This window comes from Myxine glutinosa, chromosome 12 (assembly GCF_964187855.1).
Source record: "Myxine glutinosa chromosome 12, kmMyxGlut1.1, whole genome shotgun sequence".
NCBI classification, from domain to species: domain Eukaryota; kingdom Metazoa; phylum Chordata; class Myxini; order Myxiniformes; family Myxinidae; genus Myxine; species Myxine glutinosa.
Window position 1 is genome coordinate 55,064,194 of NC_136272.1, and position 26,811 is coordinate 55,091,004.

The 26,811-nt window shown below is 45.8% G+C and overlaps 1 protein-coding gene across 1 annotated transcript in view; it reads right to left on the bottom strand.

Moving 5' to 3' along the window:
- The window catches only part of LOC137437739 (polycystin-1-like protein 3), a 187,288-nt gene that overhangs the window by 111,912 nt on the left and 48,565 nt on the right, over nucleotides 1-26,811 (bottom strand). Inside the window, exons 5-6 of the mRNA XM_078766339.1 lie at nucleotides 19,978-20,128; nucleotides 2,460-2,692 (exon numbers count right to left, since the gene is read on the bottom strand). Coding sequence (XP_078622465.1) covers nucleotides 2,460-2,692; nucleotides 19,978-20,128 — 384 coding nt within the window. The remainder of the gene's footprint in view (nucleotides 1-2,459; nucleotides 2,693-19,977; nucleotides 20,129-26,811) is intronic.

Consider the following 26,811-nt stretch of genomic DNA (forward strand, 5'->3'; position numbering starts at 1 on the left):
GACATTGACCTTCCACACCCAAACCTGAGCCTGGACAATGTCCTTCCTCACCCGAACCTGAGCCTGGACAATGTCCCTCCACACCCAAACCTGAGCCCTGACAATGTCCTTCCACACCCGAACCTGACCCTGGTAATGTCCTTCCACACCCGAACCTAAGCCTGGACAATGTCCCTCCACACCCGAACCTGAGCCTGGACAATGTCCTTCCACACCCGAACCTGAGCCTGGACAATGTCCTTCCACACCCAATCCTGACCCTGGACAATGTCCTTCCACACCGAAACCTGAGCCTGGACAATGTCCCTCCACACCCGAACCTGAGCCTGGACAATGTCCCTCCACACCCGAACCTGAGCCTGGACAATGTCCCTCCACACCCAAACCTGAGCCTGGACAATGTCCTCCCACACCCAAACCTGATGCTGGACAATGTCCTTCCACACCAAAACCTGACCCTGGACAATGTCCTTCCACACCCAAACCTGAGCCTGGACAATGTCCCTCCACACCCAAACCTGAGCCTGGACAATGTCCCTCCACACCTGAACCTGAGCCTGGACAATGTCCCTCCACACCCAAACCTGAGCCTGGACAATGTCCTTCCACACCCGAACCTGAGCCTGGACAATGTCCTTCCACACCCGAACCTGAGGCTGGACAATGTACTTCCACACCCGAACCTGAGCCTGGACAATGCCCCTCCACACCTGAACCTGAGCCTGGACAATGACCTTCCACACCCAAACCTGAGCCTGGACAATGTCCCTCCACACCTGAACCTGAGCCTGGACAATGTCCCTCCACACTCAAACCTGAGCCTGGACAATGTCCTTCCACACCCGAACCTGAGGCTGGACAATGTCCCTCCACATCCGAACCTGAGCCTGGTCAATGTCCTTCCACACCCAAAGCTGAGCCTGGACAATGTCCTTCCACAGGCAAACCTGAGCCTAGACAATGTCCTTCCACACCCGAACCTGAGCCTGGACAATGTCCCTCCTTCCCGTACCTGAGCCTGGACAATGTCTTTCCACACCCGAACCCGAGAGTTTGGATTTTAGAAAGTGTTGGACGATTCATGGAATACGAACATTTATGAAAAATGAGTTTCTTGTGATTTTCAAGTCAGAGATCCGTTTGAAAACGTTGGAGGAGGGGGGAATGCAGGTGAGTTTCGGGAATGTAGGAAGGAAGAATTGTGAGAGATGGAATTTTTATTTGAAATGAAGAGATTTGGTGTGCAAATAGAAAGAAACCTTTTAAAGAAGAAGAAGAAAAGTGTGTTATAATATACAACAGAAAACAACACTTCAGGGAAAAGTTTAAACATTTTTAAACGAAACCGTGAAAACTATCTGGGGAAATTCCCTAAATGAAGGCATGAAGGATTCCTTCGGGGGATTAATGATTCCAGCACTGGTTCAGAAGCAGGAACAGAAGAATAGGATATTGATAGAAAGGAAAGCAGAGAACGAAGGACAGGGAGGTGTATCAGCTCTTTCACGAGCCTCGATTCAGTATACAAAAAAAATAAAAAAATAAAAAATGTGTTGGTACGGGAGGAGAGTCCTACTTTTTAAATTATTCGTTAATATGTTTTTTTTGAAGGTTAGGTGAACGTGGATCAGAGGAAGAAGGAGAAAGTTGAAAGAGTGTGGTGAAAAATGGAATTGGAAAGGTGTCTTTTGGCTGGAGAGGATCGAGTTATGAAGGAAAGAGAGGAAAAAAAATGGGTGGGGTGAAACACGTGGTCGAAGAACGAACGAACATAAACAAAGAAGGAAATAAAATTTAAAAAATGGAGTTTTGTTATTTTTTATTAATACTTCAAACAAAGGGTAAGATGTTCAAGGAAGTATGGGGTGAAAAGAAAGAGTGGAAAAACAGTGAGAGAACGAAAGTAAATGGACCACAAACGACCGCCGAGAGGAGACAACAAGGCCTGGAGGGACCAGGCCTGAAAAATGCGGCAGGAAACAAGCGACGATTATATACAGGTATGCACGATTTACACCGAGATCTTCCTAGAAACATACAGTTGCCCCTCACACCATAAAATAAAACTAGAGTTTTGACAAAAATACAAAAGGGAAACAATACTTAACTTTGATGACGTGGAGAGCTTGGAAAAAAGACAACCTCCCCGGCAAAACCGGAAGTGGACAGAATTTGCCAATTTGCCAGTAAATTGTAAGAATTGTATCCCTCATTCCAGTGTGGTCGACCACCAAGTTTTCATTGGAACATTTGTGTTTGCATTTTGGTATATTGTTGAGATAGGGACACAGTGTGCGGTCAATATGCGAATACCTGCTTTGCCTTTGTAATCATTTACATTTCATTTTTGCTTATATTTTACTGAAAACGTTTTCTCCAAAATTCCCATCGTTTTTTTTCTTTTTTTAAAAATAACAAAGCATGTTATAGTGTATTCCAATGCCAGTGATTCTTCTCACCCGTTTAAAGGATTTTCCAGTCAGTTGGTAGAGTGTCTCAAAGAATCGATATGGAAATTCATCATTGCTGGCATACACAACAGCAAGTACAACGATTATGTACAAGAGACTCAGGTAGAATTCTTTGCGTCGTTTCTCGGCTCGAAGTTCATTGACCCGACTTGCTTTGGACACAACTGGCGTGTCATCCATGTAATCTTCTTCAGGCAGGTTCAACACAGGTTTTTTAGAAACTGCGCAAATAAAAAGAATGTATACCATCAAATTAACGGAACAAATGAAGTGGAAAGAATATGCCAGAAAGACTTGTTGATAAAATGTGTGATGCGCGTCACAAAAAAAGAAAAAGTTTCCAATCATCAACGACAGCATAAATTTGAGCATCTAAGAAGCAAACTAGGAGGTCAGGGTCCAGTCGAGTTACCTGCACAAAAAGGAATCTTTCAGGATCAATATGCTTTTGGATTTTAATGGTAGTTCTGAACCAGATGACACTGATCCGTGTTCATCGGGAGTCGGAACTCGTGATATATTTTTTTCTCATCATGTAGAAGAGCCCAGTTTTCTTATCTGGTTCTTGTTTAACAGCTTTACTGAGGATATTCAATGAAATAGGAATAACGCAGAAAGAAACGAATAATTCTGAGCCACAATGTTAAAATAATTGTATCAAGTACATTATGTGCATTGCTAAAAAATTGTTTGTACAGAAAAATCACATTTGTTAGCTTCCTTAACAGCTTGATGCAATCAAGAAATACCAACATTTCATTGCAAGAACTTCCAGGAGAAACTTTCTTGATTAAAACCCCATGAAATAGGCGAATATTGTTTCTTTATTAGCCCACGTTGGACTTATGGATTGGGTCTCGTCCGTCCGTCCATCCTTCCGTCCGTACGTACGTGCGTCCACAACCATATCTTGGAGATGCATGGACCGATTTTGTTCATACCTGGCACAAAGACAATGCATGACGGAACACGTGCACACATTATTTTGTTTCGAGATGCAATCCAAGATGGCTGACTAGCGGCCATTTTAGTCATAAAAAACCTGATGTTGAACACGTCCTCAACCATTTCTCAGACATGCATTTACTAATGTTGTTTAAACTTGTTACACAGATAATGAATGATGGCTTATACATGCACGTCATTGATTTTCGAGACCAGATCCAATATGGCCGACTGGCGGTCATTTTGTTACTGAAACGTGTCCCCAACCATTTCTCGACATGCATGGACCGACTTTGTTCAAACTTGGCACAAGGACAATACACGAGACCATATGTAGGCGTAAGGTCTGGCGATATGGAGTTGTTCTCATTGGCTGGTATATTTATTTTATTAAATTTTCCTTGCTACTGTAGTTTAATGTCTAGCGAGAGATTGTTGTGTGATTTATGGTGATTTGTGCCAGGAGGGTGATAAAATGTAAAATTAAGTTTAGTTGTTGGCCACCGGAAATCGTAAGCACGCTTCCGCCCTGACCGCCGTGGAGAGAGCAGGGTTTTGGCGCATTCTCAAGCCCAGCCATAAACGGGGAGTGTGGTCACCGGTGTTGGGTGGATTCGCCTCTTCACCCAGGAAGACCGTTATCTTTGGGTTCGGTTGTTATTCGGAGTTTGGAGTCGAATGACCCAAGGACTCGTGTGAGTGGTAAATGCGTCACTTTGTGTCGATTGATTCAGAGTTATTAAATTATCTCAGAGATCCGTGGGCTGCAGGTGTGTTATTACCGTTCCGATTGATTTTATTTTTACCGGAACTAATGACGTGACCCGTATGTTCACTTATAAAAAGGCGCTCCTCTGTGTTCCTCATCGGCAAAGAAGGCGCCATTTTCGGTTGTTGAGTTGGTGATCTGTGCGGGCTCGTAATGGGGGTGCAATTACCTTAATCAGGTTGCGTAGGAATTGGCAAAGCAACCGATGGTTGTATGGATGCAGCACGGAGACGCATGTTTTAGCCACAATGACGACGGTTGCATTATTGGCTACAGTAGTTCGGAGCTATTGATGTTGGTGCACGTGTTGATGTCTCGGGGAGATCCGTGGTAACAACTCAGGTGATGCTGTGTTACAGTTCGGTATGCTTGATGTTATTGGTTACAGTATTACATGGCTATTGTTGTTGACACACATGTTAGTGTATCGAAATGTGTTGCTTACCAAAGATGTTAATTGTTATTAATCATTATGTACCTGATTATTGTTCCTATTGTGGCGGACACGAAAGCTCACTGGCGTGGTGACATCATTCCGCGCACCAAGCGGGCGGCGGCCACGCCCGAGGGGTAGGCGTGGGCTCAGGATATACACCGGGCGCGCAGCCCGGAGCACGTGAGTGCTACAGTGACCTCTTGTCAATAAAGACACTTTTGTTTTAACCGCGTTGTCCGCTTCCTCCTTGGTAGCAAGTCGCGCGCGTAGCACCGTGCTTCATTGGTGACCTCCGACATTCTGGTCAGCCGTCACTGACCACCCGAACCCGCCACAGCCATGGCAACCAACGCGGTAGCGATAAAGCTCCCCGGGTTCTGGGAAGCTCAGGCGGAGATCTGGTTCCTGCAGGCCGAAGCCCAGTTCAGGCTTCGACGCATCACGGCGGACAAGACACGCTACTGCCACGTGGTCGCCTCCCTCGGGGCCGGCACGGCCGCCCGCATCGTATCGGTCCTGAGGAACCCACCGGCCGACGACAGGTACAAGGCGATCAAGCGTCTCCTCCTCGCCGCGTTCGGCCTCACGGTGGACGCACGGGCCGATCGCCTCTTGGACCTCCCCGAGCTCGGTGACACGCAACCGTCGGTCCGATTGGACCATATCCTGTTGCTCATGGGCGACGAAACCCCGAATGCTCTATTCCGGGCGTTATTTCGACGCCAGTTGCCGGCACGAGTACGCCTCGCATTGGCCGGTTCCGCGACAATGGAACCCCGAGCGCTCGCGGCCGAGGCCGACAAGTTCTACGCGGCTTTGGACACGCAGGCAAGTTTCGGTGCGGCCGTAGCCGCTCCCGAGCCCGAAACTGCTGCGGGTGCCCACCCCTACTACGCGACGCACTGCGTAGCCGCTGAACCTCCTGCGGGTGCCCACCCCTACTCCGAGGGGCGCCTCGTGGCGGCCGCCATGCCCCGCCCACCACCACCGCGGAAACCGCGGCCTCCGGCTTCGCCGCAAACCTGGTGTCATTTCCATGCCAGGTTCGGCCACGAGGCTCGGCAATGTCGCCCGCCGTGCTCATTTGGCAGGTCGGGAAACGCCCGGGCCGGCCCTCGGTAGTGGCACTGAGCGCCGGCCGATTAAACAGCTTCCTGTACATAACGGACACCTTATCTGGGCGCCGTTACCTGTGTGACACGGGAGCGCAGGTGAGTGTCGTTCCCGCCGGTACGTCCGACAAGCAGTCCGCGGGCCGGGGCCCCGCGCTGCTTGCTGCCAACGGTACGCCCATTCGCACGTACGGAAAACGCTGCCTTTCTCTGCGGTTCGGAGGGCAGGTTTTCCGATGGTCGTTCGTGACTGCCGACGTGCCTATGGCACCGCTCGGCGCGGACTTCCTCTGTGCCAATGGCCTGTTGGTCGACGTCAAGCACAGAAGGCTTGTCCAGGCTGAGACGTTCAGCTCGCTCGCTTGCGCGCTGCCCGCCTCGTTGAGCAGCTCACGGAGCGGCTCATCAAGCGGCTCGCCGAGCGGCTTGCTGAGCGGTTCGGTTCCGGCCAGGTTCATCTGCACGCTTCCGGCAGCAGACGAATTCACCCGCCTCCTCGTGGGTTTCCCGGCCCTCACGCGGCCCACCTTCTCGGCGGGGACCGTCAAGCACGGGGTGGAACATCACATCCCCACCGCCGGGCCACCGATCTACGCCCGGGCACGCCGCCTCGAGCTGACGAAGCTCGCAGTAGCTAAAGCGGAGTTCGCTACGCTGGAGCGGCTCGGCATCGTGCGGCGCTCCGAGAGCGCTTGGGCGTCGCCGCTCCACATCGTGCCCAAGCCCGGCGGGGGATGGCGACCGTGCGGGGACTACTGCCATCTCAACGACGCCACCACCCCCGACCGCTACCCCGTCCCCCATATTCAGGACTTTTCCGCCCGCTTGGCGAATATGTCCTTCTTCTCGAAGGTGGACCTCATACGCGGTTACCACCAGGTCCCCGTCAGGCCGGAGGACATCCCGAAGACGGCTGTCATCACGCCGTTCGGTCTTTTCGAATTTCTTCGGATGCCCTTCGGTTTGAAGAATGCGGCTCAGGCGTTCCAGCGCGTCATGGACAGCGTCTTGCGCGACTTGGATTTCGTCTACGTCTATCTGGATGACATCCTCGTCACAAGTGCGTCCCGCGAAGAGCACCTCCACCATCTCCGCACGCTCTTCGAATGCCTGGGCCAGCACGGCCTGATCGTGAACCCTGCCAAGTGCCGGTTCGGTGTCAATGAAAGCGACTTTTTGGGGCACCGCATCACCAGGCACGGGGCTGTCCCCCTACCGGCCAAGGTGGAGGCGGTGAAGGGGTTTCCGCGCCCCCGCACGATCAGGGGGCTCCAGGAGTTCCTGGGCATGGTAAACTTTTACCACCGTTTCCTGCCCCGCATCGCCCAGCTCCTGCGCCCCTTGCACGAGGCCCTCCGGGGGAAGCCGGGCAAAGGTGACGTCACCTGGACTGAGCAGATGGACGCGGCGTTCGTGGGCGCGAAGCTCGCCTTGGCTAACGCCACCATGCTCGCGCACCCGGCGCCCGATGCACCGATCGCCCTCACCACCGACGCCTCGGACTACGCGGTGGGCGCGATGCACGAGCAATGGGTGCGTGGAGCTTGGCAACCGCTGGCGTTCTTCAGCCGGCAGCTCCGCCCGCCCAAACGCCAGTACAGTACCTTCGACCGCGAGTTGCTCGGGCTCCACCTGGCGGTCAGGCACTTCCGCCATCTGCTCAAGGGCTGTGCGTTCACGGCCTTCGTCGACCACAAGCCACTGGTGTTCGTGATGGGCAAGGTCGCCGAGCCGTGGTCGACCCAGCAGCAGCGTCACCTCTCGGCCGTGTCCGAATACACGACGGACATCCGGCACGTCGCGGGGAAAGACAACCCGGTGGCGGATTGCCTTTCCCGGTCCGTTGCCCACGCGGTCCACCTCGGCATCGACTATGCCCGGATGGCGGCGGACCAGGCCGCCGACCCCGACATCCAGGCCTTGCGGACCGCCGTTACGGGCCTCCGCGTCACCGAGGTGCCGTTCAACGGCGCGAGCACGGCCCTCTGGTGCGACGTCTCCCTCGGGCGGCCTCGCCCCATCGTGCCCGCGGGCTGGCAGCGCCGGATTTTCGACTCCACCCACGGCCTGTCCCACCTGGGCACGAGGGCCTCCCAGAGGTTGATCGCCGACAAGTTTGTCTGGCATGGCCTCCGGAAGGCCGTCCGCGGCTGGGCCAGGACGTGCCTCGTGTGCCAGCGCGCGAAGGTACACCGACACACCCAGGCCCCATTGGCCCCGTTTGCGGTGCCGGAACGTCGGTTTGACCACGTTCACGTGGACCTGGTGGGACCTCTGCCCCACTTGCGGGGTTTCACCCACATCCTGACCATGATGGACCGCACCACCCTGTGGCCGGAGGCCGTGCCTTTGGCGTCAATGACGGCGGCGGACGTCGCGCAGGCGTTCATCGCCACCTGGGTCGCCCGGTTCGGCGCCCCCTCGGACATCTCGTCCGACCGCGGCCCCCAGTTCACCTCGGAGCTCTGGGGGGCGGTCGCACGGGGGCTATGGGTCCAGCTGCACTGCACCACGGCCTATCACCCCCAGGCTAACGGCCTGTGCGAGCGGTTCCACCGCTCGTTGAAGGCTGCGCTCCGGGCCACCCTCCGCGACGGCGGCTGGGTCGACAGGCTCCCCTGGGTCCTGCTGGGCCTCCGGACAGTGCCCAAGGAGGACTTGCGTGCATCCGCGGCGGAGTTAGTCTTTGGACAACTGCTGCGGGTGCCGGGCGAGTTCCTCCCCGACCCTACGGCACCTTGGTCCGCGGCGCAGGAGCGCTCCGCGCTGCAGGAGACCGCCCAGAGGTTCGCCCCGGTGCCGACGGCGCACCACGGGCACCCACCCACCCACGCACGTCGCCCCGGAGCTTCGCACCGCGGAGTATGTCTTCGTCCGGCACGCCGCCCCCCGGTCCGGCACCCATCACGGGTACAGCCGGGGGCATCCCAGCTGGCATCCCTGCGCCCCGGACGCCGCCGGTCGCCATAGGGCGCTTCGGCCGGGTCATCCGTTTGCCCCGCAAACTGGCCCTCCAGGTGCGCGGGAATTCTCGGGGGGCGCGTGTGGCGGACACGAAAGCTCACTGGCGTGGTGACATCATTCCGCGCACCAAGTGGGCGGTGGCCACGCCCGAGGGGTAGGCGTAGCCTCAGGATATACACCGGGCGTGCAGCCCGGAGCGCGTGAGTGCTACAGTGACCTCTTGTCAATAAAGACACTTTTGTTTTAACCGCGTTGTCCGCTTCCTCCTTGGTAGCAAGTCGCGCGCGTAGCACCGCGCTTCACTATTGCATTTACAGCATGTTGCTGCCCCTTGTTCTTATCTTGTGTTCCCTTCAAACCAAAACATTCATTAAACGACTGGAAGAAGACCTCGAGTTGGCGTGCAACTTATAGCGGCTCCACATACATGTGCTGAGGATTTTGTTTTGTAATCTGACTCAAGTGAAGACGTTTAGTTGAGTCAGAGTTGTCATTTAGAACAACTAAAGAGTGTTACTAAAGATGGCCGACTTCAACTCCATACAGCTAAATGAGTAAAACCACGGGGGCTATGACATTTTATGTCTTTTTCTTCTGGTTTTCCTAAATAGCGGTGTTTTCTCGGGAACATTTCCGGATGGATGAAAAACGGTTCCTTTTCTGAAATTATGTAATTCATGTCCAGCATGCTACCTGTGTGTTGTATCATTTGTGTATCTCATAGGGACAAGCTTCTTTTGTTGGGGGACTTCAACACCCGAGTGGGTCGTGATTCTGCTGCGTGGAAAAAGGAGATCGGACACCACGGCATCGGCAAAGAGAACTCCAACGGCACTTTGCTGTTGACGTCATATTCAACCAATGAACTCGTCATCACCAACTCCTTGTTCCAACAAACTGATAAGTACAAAGCTGCATGGATGCATCCATGCTCGAAACATTGGCACCTCGTTACCCTCGTCAGAGGACAGGGGATTGCATTTGGGTCAGTTTGTTTGTTTGTTTGTCTGCACAGAATTTTCTCTGCAACTGTTGGTCTGGTCGCCAGGAAATTTTCACCATAGCTGTGCCTCTTGTATATATTTTTTAATATTTATGACGTGATAGGTCACGCAGTACGGGCGCCATCTTGGAAAAACCAAAATACTTTGCACCTCTATATCTCCGAAAGCGCTGAATAGAAAAACTTGAGACATGACGCATTGTAAAGAACTCCCCATGGGGAATAGCATATGTTAATGATTATGTCATATGTGCCTCCATTATGACGTCATAATTCGACAAGTACAAAACTTCAGCCGATCAGGATGAAATTTCTTGAGCATCATCGAGGGATAAATTGGTGGAGAGAAAGAATAATGACATCATCGGTCACGTGGTTCAGCCGCCATATTTTTATGGCGTAGCCCATAGGACAAAGCCGTCTAGAACAGTGTTTGTCCGTTTCTATGTATGTATGTATGTATGTCCCCTCAAACGTATACCAATCAGAGCTGTGGATCTGGTCACATGACAGGGTGATGTGATTATGTCTGATGTCATTACGGCGGTACGGCGGCTGACTCTCCACACTCCGCCATTTTGATTCCAATTAGTTCAAGCCGAACATATCGTCAATCCTGTCATATATCACAATCGCCATGCTCTACCTTTATGTTTTTCATTCAGTGTGAAACACAAACAAACCGATTGTTAAAGTGACCATGAAATATGGAAAGCATACACATTCGGGCTCTTCCAACAAAACAGTACATATAGGCCTCAGGCTTTATGCCTACACTTTGGACAAATTAAGCCCAGGTTTATTAATACAGTCATGTATCGTTTCAGTAGTATCGTTTTTGTAATATGACCATAACATATGTAATAATAATAATACAGTAAATATGACCATAACACTTTAATCCCAATGTCGTGAATACAAAGTTAATGGATTGAAGCGGTGTATGGTTCATGATTCCATGATTAGTGGTGTACGGACTAACAACCACGGAAGTAAGGAATTCGCCTCGGTTTTTTGAGAGCATGTTATTATCCCAACCCTAGTGGGGTATAATCTAGATTACAGTAGATCTTCCCTCAGTTCTGTAAGTAAAACTTACCTCATGGATGTCGGGATTCCTCCAAATTTCTTTTTATAATGTTATAAACAGCCTTAGCGACTGTTAAAAAAGCTAATCATGTGTGTTTATGGTTTATAATATTGTACAAGCCCGGCTACGCCGCTGTTAGACTTTTGGTCTTGTTTTAACACAAAAGCTTTAAAACGACTAAAACCCCTTTTTCTCCGAAACGGCTGAACAGATTGAGGTGAAACGTTACATGCATGATCGCATACCCATGACAAACAAAAGGTTCCATGATCATGACGTCAAAGGTCACATGGTTTCACGGCTATTATTTTTTTGAAGAATAAACCTTTAAAAAGCCACCCCTCCAGAATGGCTCAACAGATCAAACCTTCACACATATGTTCCCCATGCCTTGGGGATACCATGCTGTCCTTGAATAATTCATACGTCACATGGTTTGTTGGCCATGTTGGATTGAATGACAATATCTATTTTTAAACTATCTCTTGAGCCGCTAAATTGATCGATGTGAAACTTCAAAGTAATGTAGTAGGCATAAAGTGAAACATGTGTTAAAAATTTAAATATGATTGGTCTTATGGTCTGGCAGCAAGAAGTTGTTAATGTTTGAAGAAGAAGAAACTCTACTAAATTATCTTCTCCAGCCATGTGAGTTTCCAATATATCTATTAATTATGTACTGTTTGAAGTTAGTTGCATTCTATCTATTAATTACGTACATCTATTAATTATGTACTAATAGGAATGTACCTTTCGACACTTTGGACTGCTGAGACCCATTGCACCTTTGAAGAACCTTTAAGACCCCCCAATACCCCAAATACTCTGAAGACCCTTAAATACCATGAAGAACCAGAGGACCCTGATGACCCAAAAGACCCCGAGGACTCAAAGGATCCCGAGGACAGCCTCATTAAAATATATATATTTGAAATAAAACACTGAATTCATTTTTATAAAGAGGACGCAATGTGTCACACGTGTCTGATGAAAGTGGGGCTGTACAAAATAATGAAAAAATGTACAAAAACACCCCACAAAATACACCTCACAAACACGTCCTGGCGAGGGTCTGCCATCTCTGATTTCTCTTTCTTGTTGATTTTGTCATTGTCAGGCAACGCGACTGGCATGATGTCAAGCACACACGTCATAAGAGGCTCCGACTGTTGGTCAGACAACAGGCTTGTTAGGAGTGAAATATCACTCAAGATCAAGCCTCATGTGAGAAGGAAATGTCTCATGGCTGCTTCAAAGCTCAACAATCACCAGCTGAAATGCAGCGACGTGCAATCACAGCTTCAGCATCATCTCAATGCCACCTTGGAACAATTGGATCTACCTACTACCAATGATGAAGTAGGATAGGCCATTTTACAAGACATCACCTGCAGCTTCTGATGTTCTCGGTTTCATTAAGCATAGTCACAAAGACTGGTTTGATGAGAACGTCTCCCAGATCAAAAGTTTACTTAACTCCGTGCATGAGGCTCATCTTTGCTGGATTGCCGACAAAGGCTTAGTGAGCAAACACTCCTCTTACCTGCAATTTAGGAGACACACACAATCAAGACTACGTTCCATGAAAGACAGCTGATGGGCAGCAAGAGCGGAAGAAATTCAGCAGGCAGTCGATACAAAGAATCCCAGGCGCTTCTATGCTGGTCTAAAGGAAGTCTGTGGACCATCTTCTCGTGGTATCGATGCACTCTGTAGCTCACATGGCCAGCACCTTATCACAGATACAAACAATATCCTGGAGTGCTACACTGAACACTTTAAGGGTGTCCTCAATTTCCCCTCCTCCATCTCGGATGCGGCCATTGACTCTCTTCCGCAGCAGCCTATATTAGAAGACCTTGCCCACCCTCCGACTAAAATAGAGACCACCAGAGCCAAGAGCTATCAAAGAGATGTCATCTGGAAAGGCCCCTGGTGACGATGGTTTCCCCGATGAGGTTTTCAAGTTTGGTGGTGTCGACCTCCTCACCCGACTGACCCAACTCTACAATACCATCTGGAATGAGGAATCAGTACCCCAGTCTTCAAAGATGCCACAATTGTTCCCCTGTACAGATGCAAAGGTGAAACGCCAACTACTGTGGCATGGCCCTTCCATCTATTGCTGGGAAAATACTTGCCTGCAGGATTCTTAATCGCATATCACCAACAATTGTCAACAGCATCACCCCGGAAAGCCAATGCGGACGTGGCACGACCGATATGATATTTTCTGCTCGTCACCTTCAGGAAAAAACAAATAACATCGCGATCTATACATGGTCTTCATCGACCTTACAGAAGTGTTTGATCTGGTCAGTAGAGAAGGCATGTGGAAGCTACTGCACAAAGTCAGCTGTCCCACTAAATTGATCACCATCATCAGAACCATCCTTCCACGATGGCATGGTTGATTGTGTGAGGGACAGTGGATGCCCTTCCACAATGGCATGGTTGTGCGTGTGAGGGACAGTGGATGCCCTTCCACAATGGCATGGTTGCGCGTGTGAAGGACAGTGGATGCCCTTCCAATATGGCATGGTTGCTCGTGTGAAGGACAGTGGATGCCCTTCCACGATGGCATGGTTGCGCGTGTGTAGGACAGTGGATGCCCTTCCACGATGGCATGGTTGATTGTGTGAGGGACAGTGGATGCCCTTCCACGATGGCATGGTTGCACGTGTGTAGGACAGTGGATGCCCTTCCAAGATGGCATGGTTGATTGTGTGAGGGACCATGGGTGCCCTTCCAAGATGGCATGGTTGATTGTGTGAGGGACAGTGGATGCCCTTCCAAGATGGCATGGTTGCTCGTGTGAAGGACAGTGGATGCCCTTCCATGATGGCATGGTTGCTCGTGTGAAGGACAGTGGATGCCCTTCCAAGATGGCATGGTTGCTCGTGTGAAGGACAGTGGATGCCCTTCCAAGATGGCATGGTTGCTCGTGTGAAGGACAGTGGATGCCCTTCCAAGATGGCATGGTTGCTTGTGTGAGGGACAATGGATGCACTTCTGAGTCATTTCCTGTTACCAACAGCACAAAGCAAGGCTGTGGCCTAGCTCCCCTATTATGTAGCATTGTGTTTTCCTCGATGCTTTATGATGCCTTCAAAGATTGCCCCCGGGGAGTGATGAACCAGCTTCGCACTGATGGTAGTGTCTTCAATTTGCAGCGTCTGAAGGCCAAATCCAGAATCACCAAAATGTTGCTCCATGATCTACTTTTTGCCGATGGCTGTGCAATCTTCAGTCATAATCTCGAAGATGTGCAAATCTATTATCTCCTCCTAGTGGTACAATCTGCTCATTGCCATGGCCTTACAATTAGCCTCAAGAAGACTGAGGCTTTTGTGGAAGCCTAAAATGGATTTCCAACTGTTAGACTTCGATATATATATTTATATATATATATATATATATATATATATATATATATATATATATATATATATATATATATATATATATATATATATATATATATATATATATATATATATATATATATATATATATATATATATATATAACTGTAAGAAATAGTAGAAACTCCAAAGTACGAGCAGGGCGTCTCATTTGTATTGAATATATAATCGTTAGATTAAATAAGATGCGGACGTAGCTTCAGGACGTCGATCTTTAATTGTCGACAAGCTTTCGACCAACAAAGGTCTTCTTCTGAGTCAGCCCCAAGTTCGACGGAAGTCGAATTGGCATGGTTCATTGAACTTGTCTGATGTGTCTGATGTGTCTGATGTTCAATGTCTGAACATTGAACTTGATGATCTTATGACTTGTCTGATGTGACGTCACCAGGCAAATGAACCATGTTCATTGTTCATATATATATATATATATATATATATATACACAAAGAATTAAGTTAAGCACCCCCCCCGTTTTTTCACAACCTCGCACATTACAAGTTTGTTGTCGTCAAAACAGTGTAATATACCCATGATATTGCTATATTTTCTGGAGAAGTGATATTATGGTCACATAAAAACATAACAATCATGCCGTTTTCAATATTTTATTCTGAATAATTTAAGGTGAAATTTTTTGGGAATTTTAGGCATATTTTCACCTCAATTTAAGTATGGAGCTATAGGTCCATCACGGACAGTGTGGATGACGTTTATGTTTTCTAACGTACAGTCATTGTTCTGAGAAGACCTCTAGCGATCTTTGCGTCAATAACGTGTGTAGGACCCACGTGATCGGATCACTGACTCAACCCTACGTCTCATAGACCCTGTAAGCCGTCGTATGCGTTGCTGTGGCAGGTTGTTCCATTCCCGATGTAATGCACGTTCCAATTCATCCAGATTGGCTATTGGAGGGACCATCTTCGCAATTTGTCGTCCCAACATGTCCCATCTTCATGGATGACAACGCCAGGCCTCACCGTGCGAGACGCGTCCGAGCCTTGCTGGAGCAAGGTGCTGTGACAACCATCCCCTGGCCTGCGTACAGTCCTGACCTGAACCCCCTCGAGCACGTTTGGGACATGTTGGGACGACAAATTGCGAAGATGGTCCCTCCAATAGCCAATCTGGATGAATTGGAACGTGCATTACATCGGGAATGGAACAACCTGCCACAGCAACGCATACGACGGCTTACAGGGTCTATGAGACGTAGGGTTGAGTCAGTGATCCGATCACGTGGGTCCTACACACGTTATTGACACAAAGATCGCTAGAGGTCTTCTCAGAACAATGACTGTACGTTAGAAAACATAAACGTCATCCACACTGTCCGTGATGGACCTATAGCTCCATACTTAAATTGAGGTGAAAATATGCCTAAAATTCCCAAAAAAATTCACCTTAAATTATTCAGAATAAAATATTGAAAACGGCATGATTGTTATGTTTTTATGTGACCATAATATCACTTCACCAGAAAATATAGCAATATCATGGGTATATTACACTGTTTTGACGACAACAAACTTGTAATGTGCGAGGTTGTAAAAAAACGGGGGGGGGGGGGTGCTTAACTTAATTCTTTGTGTATATATATAATGGTATCTGTAATCTGGTTCTCCAACCTAAGGTTCTCCACTGATGATATGAAGGTCGCATAGTGACTGATATATATATATTATATATATATGTGTATATATATACTGTATATATATATGTATATATATAGTCAATACAAATGAAGCTTATACTTTAGTGATAAATATTTCATCAAATCTGTGTAATGGATTATAGAAATTGCGTGTTTGCTGTATTTGGAAAACTAGGGCATGCCCGTACTATATATAAGCTAGGACGTGCCCGTACGTGGGTGCCCGTTCCTTGCCAAAAAAAACAAAAAAAAAACATGAATGGTTTGGTCCATTCGCAACGACCACAGAACCCCCCCCTATATTTACATGCAATGGTTTGGTCCAAAGCGAACGGTTTGGTCCATTCGATGTGATTCGATGATTCGATGTGAATGGTTTGGTCCATTCGCAACGACCACAGAACCCCCCCCCTCTATTTACATGAATGGTTTGGTCCATTCGCAAAGCCAAAGCGAACGACCACAGAACCCCCCCCTCTATTTACATGAATGGTTTGGTCCATTCGCAAAGCCAAAGCGAACGACCACAGAACCCCCCCCCCCCCCCTCTATTTACATGAATGGTTTGGTCCATTCGCAACGGCAAAGCGAACGGCGAACGGCTAAATCGCCATAGCTCGGTAAGTACTTGTCCGATGAATTTCAAACCTTGAAAAGGCACATCCTCGGGTCCCCAGCAATATACCTGGCAAGTTTCAAGTATATTGGACCGGTAGTTGTCGAGAAACAGCGGTCACAGACAAACAGACAAACGTACAAACGTACAAACGTACAGACAGAGATTACTGGAATTATAGATAGATGAGGCTGACATTGACCATCTATGCAAGGAAAGAGATACAATGTTTGAGTGTTGAAATGTACAGAAGGTGAATGGAGCTGTTTTCATCAGACAAGAACAGATAAAGCCTCTGTGAGGTCATGCTGGCAAAAACAGCAAGTCTGCACTTCTTCATCTTAAGATACTTATCCTCAATGGTCTGAGGTGTAATGATAACCAGATGCCTCATTGAGTCCAAAGCGCCAGTCTGTCTGCAAAGCCCCTGACCTTTCCTTCCTCAGTCTGACTCCCGAGACAGCTGGAGATTTCCTTTGTTCCCAAACTTACTACAAAAGGAACTGCATTCAACCACTCGTCAGAAGATTGGCTGGTCACGTTGTGTTGAACCTGTGAGTGTATACGTCGGTATAGTATTGTTAAACTTTGAGTTATCCTTGGTGTATTCGAGCGAATCTTCTCCGGAGGATTAAATCTTCAAATTGACGAAGGTGTATCGATTTGAATGTCCACACACCAAGAACGCACTTATGACCGGGATCCAATCTGCCCCGCTTTGATACAACCCTGCTTTCATTCGACATATGACTCATGACCTCCTCCTCTTAAAATGTTTTTTTTTATTCTGGCTACCAGACCGTGCAACCGATCACGGCCAAATTTTTGACATGTATTACCCTTGGGTACCAGATTATACTTGTAAAGTTTGACTTGAATAGCTTTGGCGGTTTCAGAGAAATAGTTATTTCATAGTTAGAGAAATTAGATATTATTTAGATATTATTTCATAGTTAGAGAAATAGTTAGATATTTTCCTTTGATCCAACATTTTCCTTTGATGGACCCGATTCTTTTGATTTTTTTTTTATGACCTATGATTTTTTTTTGGAACAACCTGGTATTTCCAAGGTTTGGGGAACGTGTGTAAAGTTTCCACTCGACCTGTCCAGCCATTCTGGAGGAGTTTCTTTTGAAAGGTTTGGTCTTCAAAACATCAAACCTACCAGACCATGTGACCCACGATTTATCATTGATCACCCTATATTTCCCAAATCCAGTAGATCATGTGCATGAAGTTTCACATCAATCTGGTCGACCGTTCTGGCGGGTTTTTAATTTTTTAATTTTTAGTTTTAATGTTCAATCCAATATGGCTGCCGAACCACGAGACCTATGACGTCAAAGATTTACATTCTTGTCAAACATTGTTTCATAGATCATGCTCAAGAGATTTCAAACGGATCGGATTAAGCGTTGCACTTGTCGAATAATGATGTCATAATGGATGTACAGATGGCGTCATGGTTAACAACACTTATTCCGAATGCTGAGTACTTTACAATAAGCCATGTTTTAATTTTCTCCATCAAGCGGTTTTGGAGATATAGAGGTCCAGATTTTTTTGTTTTTTTTGAAGATGGCGCCCATACCACGTGACCTATGATGTCACGATTAGCATCCAAAATTTTCAGATAAGCAGTCACATACTATGTTGAAAATTTCATGTCAATCGGACCAAAGGTTGCTAAGGAATTGAAGTTAAAAGTGAATAAACACATGAAAAGCCATACGGAAGAATAATAATAAAAAAAGACTTTGAGCAAAGCACGATACTTGCAAAATCCATTCACACTACACTAAAAATTGCCATGGAGACAAATTGTCCATTTCACGAAGATCAAAATTAATGATCTTAATCATACCTCTGGTCAATCGGATGAAAATTTATTATTTTTCAAATGAAACTCGTCAATTCGGATTGACAACAGGTGATGTGCATACTCGACAATTATGATTGACAAGTGATGGGCAAACTTGACAATTCGGATTGACAACAAGTGATGTGCAAACTCGCAATTATGAATGACAGCAAGTGATGGGAAAACCCAACAATTATGATTGACAAGTGATGGGCAAATTTGACAATTAGGATTGACAACAAGTGATGGGCAAACTGGGACAATTAGGATTGACAACCAGTGATGGGCAAACTTGCCAATTAGGATTGACAACCAGTGATAGGCAAACTTGACAATTAGGATTGACAACCAGTGATGGGCAAACTTGACAATTAGGATTGACAAGTGATGGGCAAACTGGGACAATTATGATTGACAACCAGTGATGGGCAAACTTGCCAATTAGGATTGACAACAAGTGATGGGCAAACTTGACAATTAGGATTGACAACAAGTGATGGGCAAACTTGCCAATTAGGATTGACAACCAGTGATGGGCAAACAAGACAATTAGGATTGACAACAAGTGATGCGCAAACTCGCAATTATGAATGACAACAAGTGATGGGCAAACTTGACAATGAGGATTGACAACAAGTGATGGGAAAACTCAACAATTATGATTGACAACAAGTGATGGGCAAACTTGACAATTGGGATTCACAACAAGTGATGGAAAAACTCAACAATTATGATTGAAAACAAGTGATGGGCAAACTTGATAATTAGGATTGACAACAAGTGATGCGCAAACTCGCAATTATGAATGACAACAAGTGATGGGCAAACTTGACAATTAGGATTGACAACAAGTGATGTGCAAACTCGCAATTATGAATGACAACAAGTGATGGGCAAACTCAACAATTATGATTGACAAGTGATGGGCAAACTCGCAATTATGAATGACAACAAGTGATGGGAAAATTCAACAATTATTATGGACAACAAGTGATGGGCAAACTTGACAATTAGGATTGACAACAAATGATGGGCAAACTTGACAATTAGGATTGACAACAAGTGATGTGCAAACTCGCAATTATGAATGACAACAAGTGATGGGCAAACTTGACAATTAGGATTGACAACAAGTGATGTGCAAACTCGCAATTATGAATGACAACAAGCGATGGGCAAACTCAACAATTATGATTGACAAGTGATGGGCAAACTTGACAATTAGGATTGACAAGTGATGCGCAAACTCGCAATTATGAATGACAACAAGTGATGGGAAAATTCAACAATTATTATGGACAACAAGTGATGGGCAAACTTGACAATTAGGATTGACAACAAATGATGGGCAAACTTGACAATTAGGATTGACAACAAGTGATGTGCAAACTCGCAATTATGAATGACAACAAGTGATGGGCAAACTTGACAATTAGGATTGACAACAATTGATGTGCAAACTCGTAATTATGAATAACAAGTGATGGGCAAACTCAACAATCATGATTGACAACAAGTGATGGGCAAAGCTAGTCATTTTATAAAGCATAAATTGAGGCAGACAAAGGATTAAAATTAGTGCTATTTGACAACAATTAAATAATGTAATGACATCTGAAGACTTTACCATTTGTTTTCTCTTCCAAACTCTTCTTGTCTTGGAAATTCAAATTAAGTCCAAAATACTCCAACTCTTCTTTCTCTTGCTCCAGAAGTTCAGTTTTACTCAACTTGAATACTTTTTTCAAAAGTATTATGTAAACCGTTATCAATACAATCTGTGTCAAAAAGAATACCAAAAAAAGATGTTAGTTGATTACCTTCCACTCACACCTCATCTCATTTCACCCCACGTGTTCTGAGCAAACACCTCAAAATCCCAACGAAACATCAGTATTTAGTATGTAAATAGTCTCTTACCAATGCAACATTGTACTGCAGTCCCACTTTCACGTTGTACTAAAGTACCACTATCACGTTGTACTACAGGTCCAATATCACGTTGTACTACAGTACCACTATCACGTTGTACTACAGCACCAATATCACGTTGTACTACAGTACCACTATCTGTAAATTATCTTCTTTTAACAGCACTCCATGTTATTTTCACATTAGCTTAACCTACATTGCTTTGGACTTCACTTGACTGCAAAAAAAAAAAACAGCAAGAATTCCCATTTTATCGTTTGTTTCCACCTTGGGAACGAGTGTATATAGCAGTCTGAATGTTTGTTCCACCTTTTGGCATTTTCTCTGGTCACTTCGAATGGTAAAATAAAATAAAATAATAGTAAAACAAGAAATATGTCGTGTATAGCATGATACTTGTGAAATCCCTCAAATAAGTTTTTGGCCTATTATGACCTCAAAAATAATTGGTGGTTGAATTCAGTGTCCGGATATGCAAATCCTCTTAAAATCTCAAGTCAATCTGATGAAAAGTGAGCATTTTGGAAATCTGCCCTATGTTGACCTTTTGACCGATGTTGACCTCAAAAATACTTGGTGGTTGAAATCAGTGTCTGGATGTGCAAATCCTCTTAAAATCTCAAGTCAATCTGATGAAAAGTGAGCATTTTAGAAATTTGGCCTATCTATATTATATTCTCCGTAGGTGATTCTGTCTGTCTGTGATAGGTCTGTCCAAAAAGTGGCTCCACCCGGTCTGGGAGGAGCTTCAAAAACAAATATCCACCATTTTGTTTACTTGCATAGCTTTGAGGCCTCTTTTGTAAGGCCAGCGGTGTCTTGCTCTCTCTCTCACAGTTTTATTTAAACTCTAATTCGATATCTCATTTCATTTTTCACAGTCGCTAACATGGTTTTAGACTTGGTTGAAAAAAACGGGAAGAAAATTCAATGAAAGTTACCGTTTATAGAACGAAATGCATTTTCAAAAGCGTATAACATAGAAGGCCATTGACACTCTCTCACGCCTTTATCTCCACTCTAACTCACCATCTGATTTCATTTTTATCGATGATTTTATCGATGGTCAGCAATAATTGAGAAAATTCACGCGCACACGGGAAATCGCTGAGACATTTTAGAAATTTGCAGCACGGTCTGTCATACACCGCCTAAAATAACAGACGGGAAAATGCCAAGACATATTCAAAATTCGTGGCGGACTTTTCCATTTGATGACAGTCGTCACGATGAAATATTTAATTTATACGTCACCACAATAATGTGGGAAGAGGGGCACACCTTCATTCACGTATCGCCACAGACAGGAAATTGCCGACAGATATTTCTTCGTTCTGATTTCATTCATCATTATTAGCCGGTGAAGCCGGTGTTGTGAATGAACGCGTACGTATTATGTTGAAAAGCCTGATTTTGCTGGATCCCTTGAGAATTTGGAAGCATTGACGCACCAAATCGCTCAATGGAGGCCGCCATCTTGTGGATGCGGAAGTATGCATAACAAATTGAAAAAAGTTCAATAGGAGTTTGTTTCACCCGTCCTTTTTTGATTCACAATCTTATGCACCTCTAATTTCTAATTAAAATACTTTAAGACCAACCTCGGCCCGCACAGGCCTGGTTATCTTCAACGAAAATCGTCACCAAACACCGGAACCAATGAGATTCGAGCATTTGAAAAAATATTTCAAAAACCAAATCACTCAATGGAGGCCGCCATCTTCCGGATGCGGAAGTATGCATAAAAAAATTGCGAAAAAGTTCAATAGGAGTTTGTTTCACCCGTCGTTGTTTGATTCACAATCCCATGCACCTCTAATTTGTAATTAAAATACTTTAAGACCAACCTCGCTCCCCGGGCCCTGGTTATCTTCAACGAAAATCGTCACCAATTACTGGAACCAATGAGATTCGAGCATTTGACAAAATATTTCAAAAAAGCTTTTTACCACATTTCGGACGCTGAAAACGGCGTCAAATATTCTAAAATTGACGAAGAATTATTTTTTTAGAAATCTCGCGGCCGTAGGGGATAGTTTTTCACGGCCGGAAATATCCGAAGTTGAGACGGAATTCACCGAATTAATCAAGAAGGAAATTTTATAAATTTTAATCTCATCCAGAATGCAAATGGTGTAATTTTGAACTAGGTACGGTACCTACTACACCTACCTACTACCAACTACCTAACCTACTGATGCCAGTGATGGGTAAAATAGTGGCAAGAGGCTTTGGCTTCGCCGGCTCATTGCGGCTTTGCAGTCGGGTACTAGTATACAGAAGTAAAGGTAATCCTGTTTAAACTTACATTCACTCCATCGATTTTTTTTTTTTTCGCACGAGATTTCAAGGCTGAATTGTGTTCTCACATCCAGGATTGATAAACAAACTCCATTTCACGTGTGCATGGACATGTAATTCACAACTGTAAAATAAATAAATAAACACAGACGGGAGATTGCCGAGAGATATTTTTTCGTTCCTATTTTATACGTTATGGCCACGTACACTTTAAATGTTTATTTGAAATCTTTAATTTTAAAAATGTCATTTTGTGTACTGTAACTAAAAGAGTAACTTTGGTTTTCGTGGGACACAAAGGTGCAATGTTATGTTCTTATACACCGCCCAAAATACTTTTTTCCAAGGGACTTTTCCATTTGAGCTATATTCTTTATATCGTCGGAATGTTTCATTATTTAGACGTAGTCACAATATCAAGTTGCAATCAGGTACTCTGTACGTGGGGAGAAGGGCGGAGCATCCTTTACGTGTCGCCACTCACGTTTATAAATGTTATCTCCAAAATGAATTAAATCATGAGGGAACAGAATGGGACCGCCAATGAACGTTAACACAGACTTGCACGGGATGCTGAGCAACAAAGACATGGGAAGGTAATGTGTGCTCAGCAAACATATACAAAAGCAGCTGCAATGAATCCGGATGAAGTATTGGATAATGTGTGTGTGTGTGTGTGTGTGTGTGTGTGTGTGTGTGTGTGTGTGTGTGTGTGTGTGTGTGTGTGTGTGTGTGTGTGTGTGTGTGTGTGTGTGTGTGTGTGTGTGTGTGTGTGTGTGTGTGTGTTTGTGTGTGTGTTTTTGTGTGTGCTTTTGTGTGACCCACTCCCCCGTGTGTGTGGGTGATCCACTCCCTGGTGCAGTGTGCGTGATGTGGGAGGGATGGGGCGGGGAGGGAGAGGATTTGAGCTCTTAAAGTTACATTTTACATGAGATGTAATAACACATTTCAAACTGTATTTCCCACGTGCACGCACATGCATTTACATGTTAACAGAAGTAAATACATTGTGTAGATTACATTATTTGTGGATCTGATAAATTGCCAATAACAATTTTATAAAACTGAATGTGCAGCAACTACATGAAGATGTACAAATGTTACACACGTCCATGCCCGTGAGATTCCCACGGGTGACCCCACTAGTAATGATATATTACGGATATTTCTGTACTTTTTATGGTGATGTCCGCAATCTTGGATTTATACCCGAAATAGGTCACCTACACGATGGGTCCAAATCTTAAATGAACAAGTATACCCTAAAGGTTAACTGTGCCAAATTTGGTGTTTTTACCATAAAATGCACCACACCTTAAAAAATTTGAGTAAATCTGTTGTACTAATTGGGCCCAGTTTATTATTCCGCAGCTATATTGGAATACTGGTAGTGCGAGCTGGTTTATTGCTTTGATTTTGTTTCTTGGGGAGAGGTATGTTTTCAGGTCAGGATCAGCTTCGTTCTTTGGTTTGTTTTGTGATTTTGTTTGTGACATATTTGGTGTTCTTCTTCTACTCCGAGGTATTTGTATGATCCTTCATTTTCTAACTGCGGTATTGTTGTTTCAAGGTCAATTTTTATGTTGTCTGTTTTTGTTGGTTTACCTTGTACAAATGTGTACTTGTCCAAACTTGTACAAATGTGCGCCTGTCTTGTCCAAATTCCATTTGAATGTCCGTGGAAAACCATTTCCCTCGTTTTAGTTGTTCTGTCAATTTTTTGTCATTTGGCGAGGAGAGTTTAAAATATATATTTTTTTTATTTTAATAGAAGATCGTGGCTCGTATAAGAGCTAACATCAATCACAAAAAAAAACAACATACAATAAAGGGAGCGGGAGACAAGATGGGGAGAGAGAGGGAAGCACACAAGTACAACAGCAGAGGACAGGGACAATGGAAGATCTGTAGGAGGGAGAGGGCTTGGGGGGAGGAGGCATGGGAGGGCGGGGGGGGGAGGGGGGGGGAGTATAAAACCCTTGTACACTGCTAGAACTTCCAGGAAAGAAAAGTCATTATTTCAAAAAAAAAAAGAAGTGGATTTGGGGTGAATTAATGGGGGTAGAAGAGATCAAGGTTTGGATGGGGGAAGATAAGAGATGGTGGTGAAGAGCTGCTTTAAAGACCTGCAGGTAGGAGTGGGATTGCAGAGAGTGAGGGAGTTTGTTCCAGAGGTGGGAAAGAGAGGAATGAATTAGTGAAGGTGAGCAGAGAGTCTTGATTTTGGCAGCTTCACCAGAAGAGGGTTGCTGGCAGATCTTGTGCGACCTGCAGGAATATTTGAGGGACAGAGCACAGAGAGAGCTGGGGGAGCTAGGCCGGAGAAGACAGAAAGACCACCAACCTGCCTGCGGTGACAGAGAGAAAGGCCCTCAGAATCAGCTTCATCGCGGGAGATTCCAATGATTCTGAATGCTTTAGTTTCAACCTCGTGAAGCCGAGCTACATGTGAGAAGGAGCACCAGCCCAGAGGGGAGAACAGTATTCCATTGAGCTGTGGATGGAAGCCTTGTATGTGGGGAGGGGCTCAGGTGTGCCAAGGAAGGACTTCACACGACGGAGGATGCCCAGTCGGCGACTGGCTTTGGAGGCCAGCTTGGAAATGTGATTTTCCCATGAAAGATCATGGCAGATAGTGAGACCCAAAAGCTTGAGTGACAGAACTTATTGGAGAGGATTGTTCAGAAAGTAGATGGGAGGGTTGTCCAGTCGGTCTTTTCAGAAAGACTTAGTGAGAGTGTGAGATTTGTCAGGATTGAAAGACACGTTCCACTTGTTTGACCAGTCTGTGATTTTGTCCAGGTCTGCAGAGAGTGAGGAGGCTGCAGACTGCCGATCTGAGGGATGAGGAATGGAGCGACAGAGAGTAGAGTCATCAGCAAAGAGATAGAGAGGATTTTCAAGAGAGTCGGAGAGATCATTGATGAAGACCACAAAAAGCACAGGGCCCAGAACACTGCCTTGAGGAACTCCAGCCTGAACAGGAAGGGGAGAAGAGAGAAACCCATTCAGGGCCACACGTTGACTATGACCAGAGAGGAAGTCCGCAAGCCAAGCGTAGAGATTTCCATGGATACTATAGGAGGAGAGTTTGGTGAGCAGAGCGGGGCGCCAGACCGTATCGAAGGCACGTGATATGTCAAGGGAGACAGCTCTAATTTCCTGTTTGGCATTAAGGACCTCCATCCATTGTTGAGACAGCAGAAGCAGCATGTCCAGAGTAGAGTGACCTGGTCTGAATCCAAATTGATGATCAGAGATCAAGCCATTGGAGAAGAGGAAGGATTTGATATCCGAAGCAATGATGGATTCCATGACTTTGCTGATAATTGGGAGCAGGCTGATTGGTCTGTAGTTGCAAGGATCTGTGTTTGCACCTTTTTGTGTAAAGCGGTGATGTTTGCTGATTTCCAAACTGATGGCACATGGCCTTGAGCAAAAGAGAGGGTGAAAAGAACAGAGAGAGGGTGAGATAGAGCAGCAGAGCAGGATTTTAGGACCCATGGGCTGATGCCGTCTGGTCCAGTTGTGGAATCATAGTTGAGGATTGACATAAACTTCTCCACCTTGTCAGGAGAGAAGAACACAGAGTCCAGGAGCAGCTGGGTACGACTGGGTACGATGGGGGAGTACAATATTATTGTCCATGTATAGTAGATGTGTCACCTTTCCTATTTCTTTGGATGTTCGTCTCTTGGTTATTCAGGTGTATCCGTGTCCTTGTTCATTGATGAGGTCATTTAGTGGGTCCAGACCCAGACAAAACAGAAAGGGGGTGGGGGGGGGGGGGTGGAGACTGTCTTCCTGGAAGATCTCACGCCATATCTTCACATCTGGTATTCCAATATTCCTTTCTCAGTGCTGTAATATCAATGTGGTATTGCAGAGCTCCATTGCTTTCTGAATCAGTTTGATTATTTGGAGATTGATTTTGTATGTCTGCATGCATTTTATCATCTACGAACGTGGAACACTCAAAAGCTTTCTTAGTCTATCCAGACGGTAGATCATTTAGTTCTTCGCATTTTGCAATTTTTAAGTATGACCTTGTTCAGTAGTAGGTGGTCAATTGTTCCATAACAACCTCTCTTACATCTCTTTTGTTCTGCCTCGAAACCTCCTTCCTGTGTTAGATGATGGTACGTTATTTCTGTGATCATACCTGCCAGTAGTTTGTATATTTATATGTTGGTGCACATGTTATTGGCCGGTATTTGTGGGGAAGTTG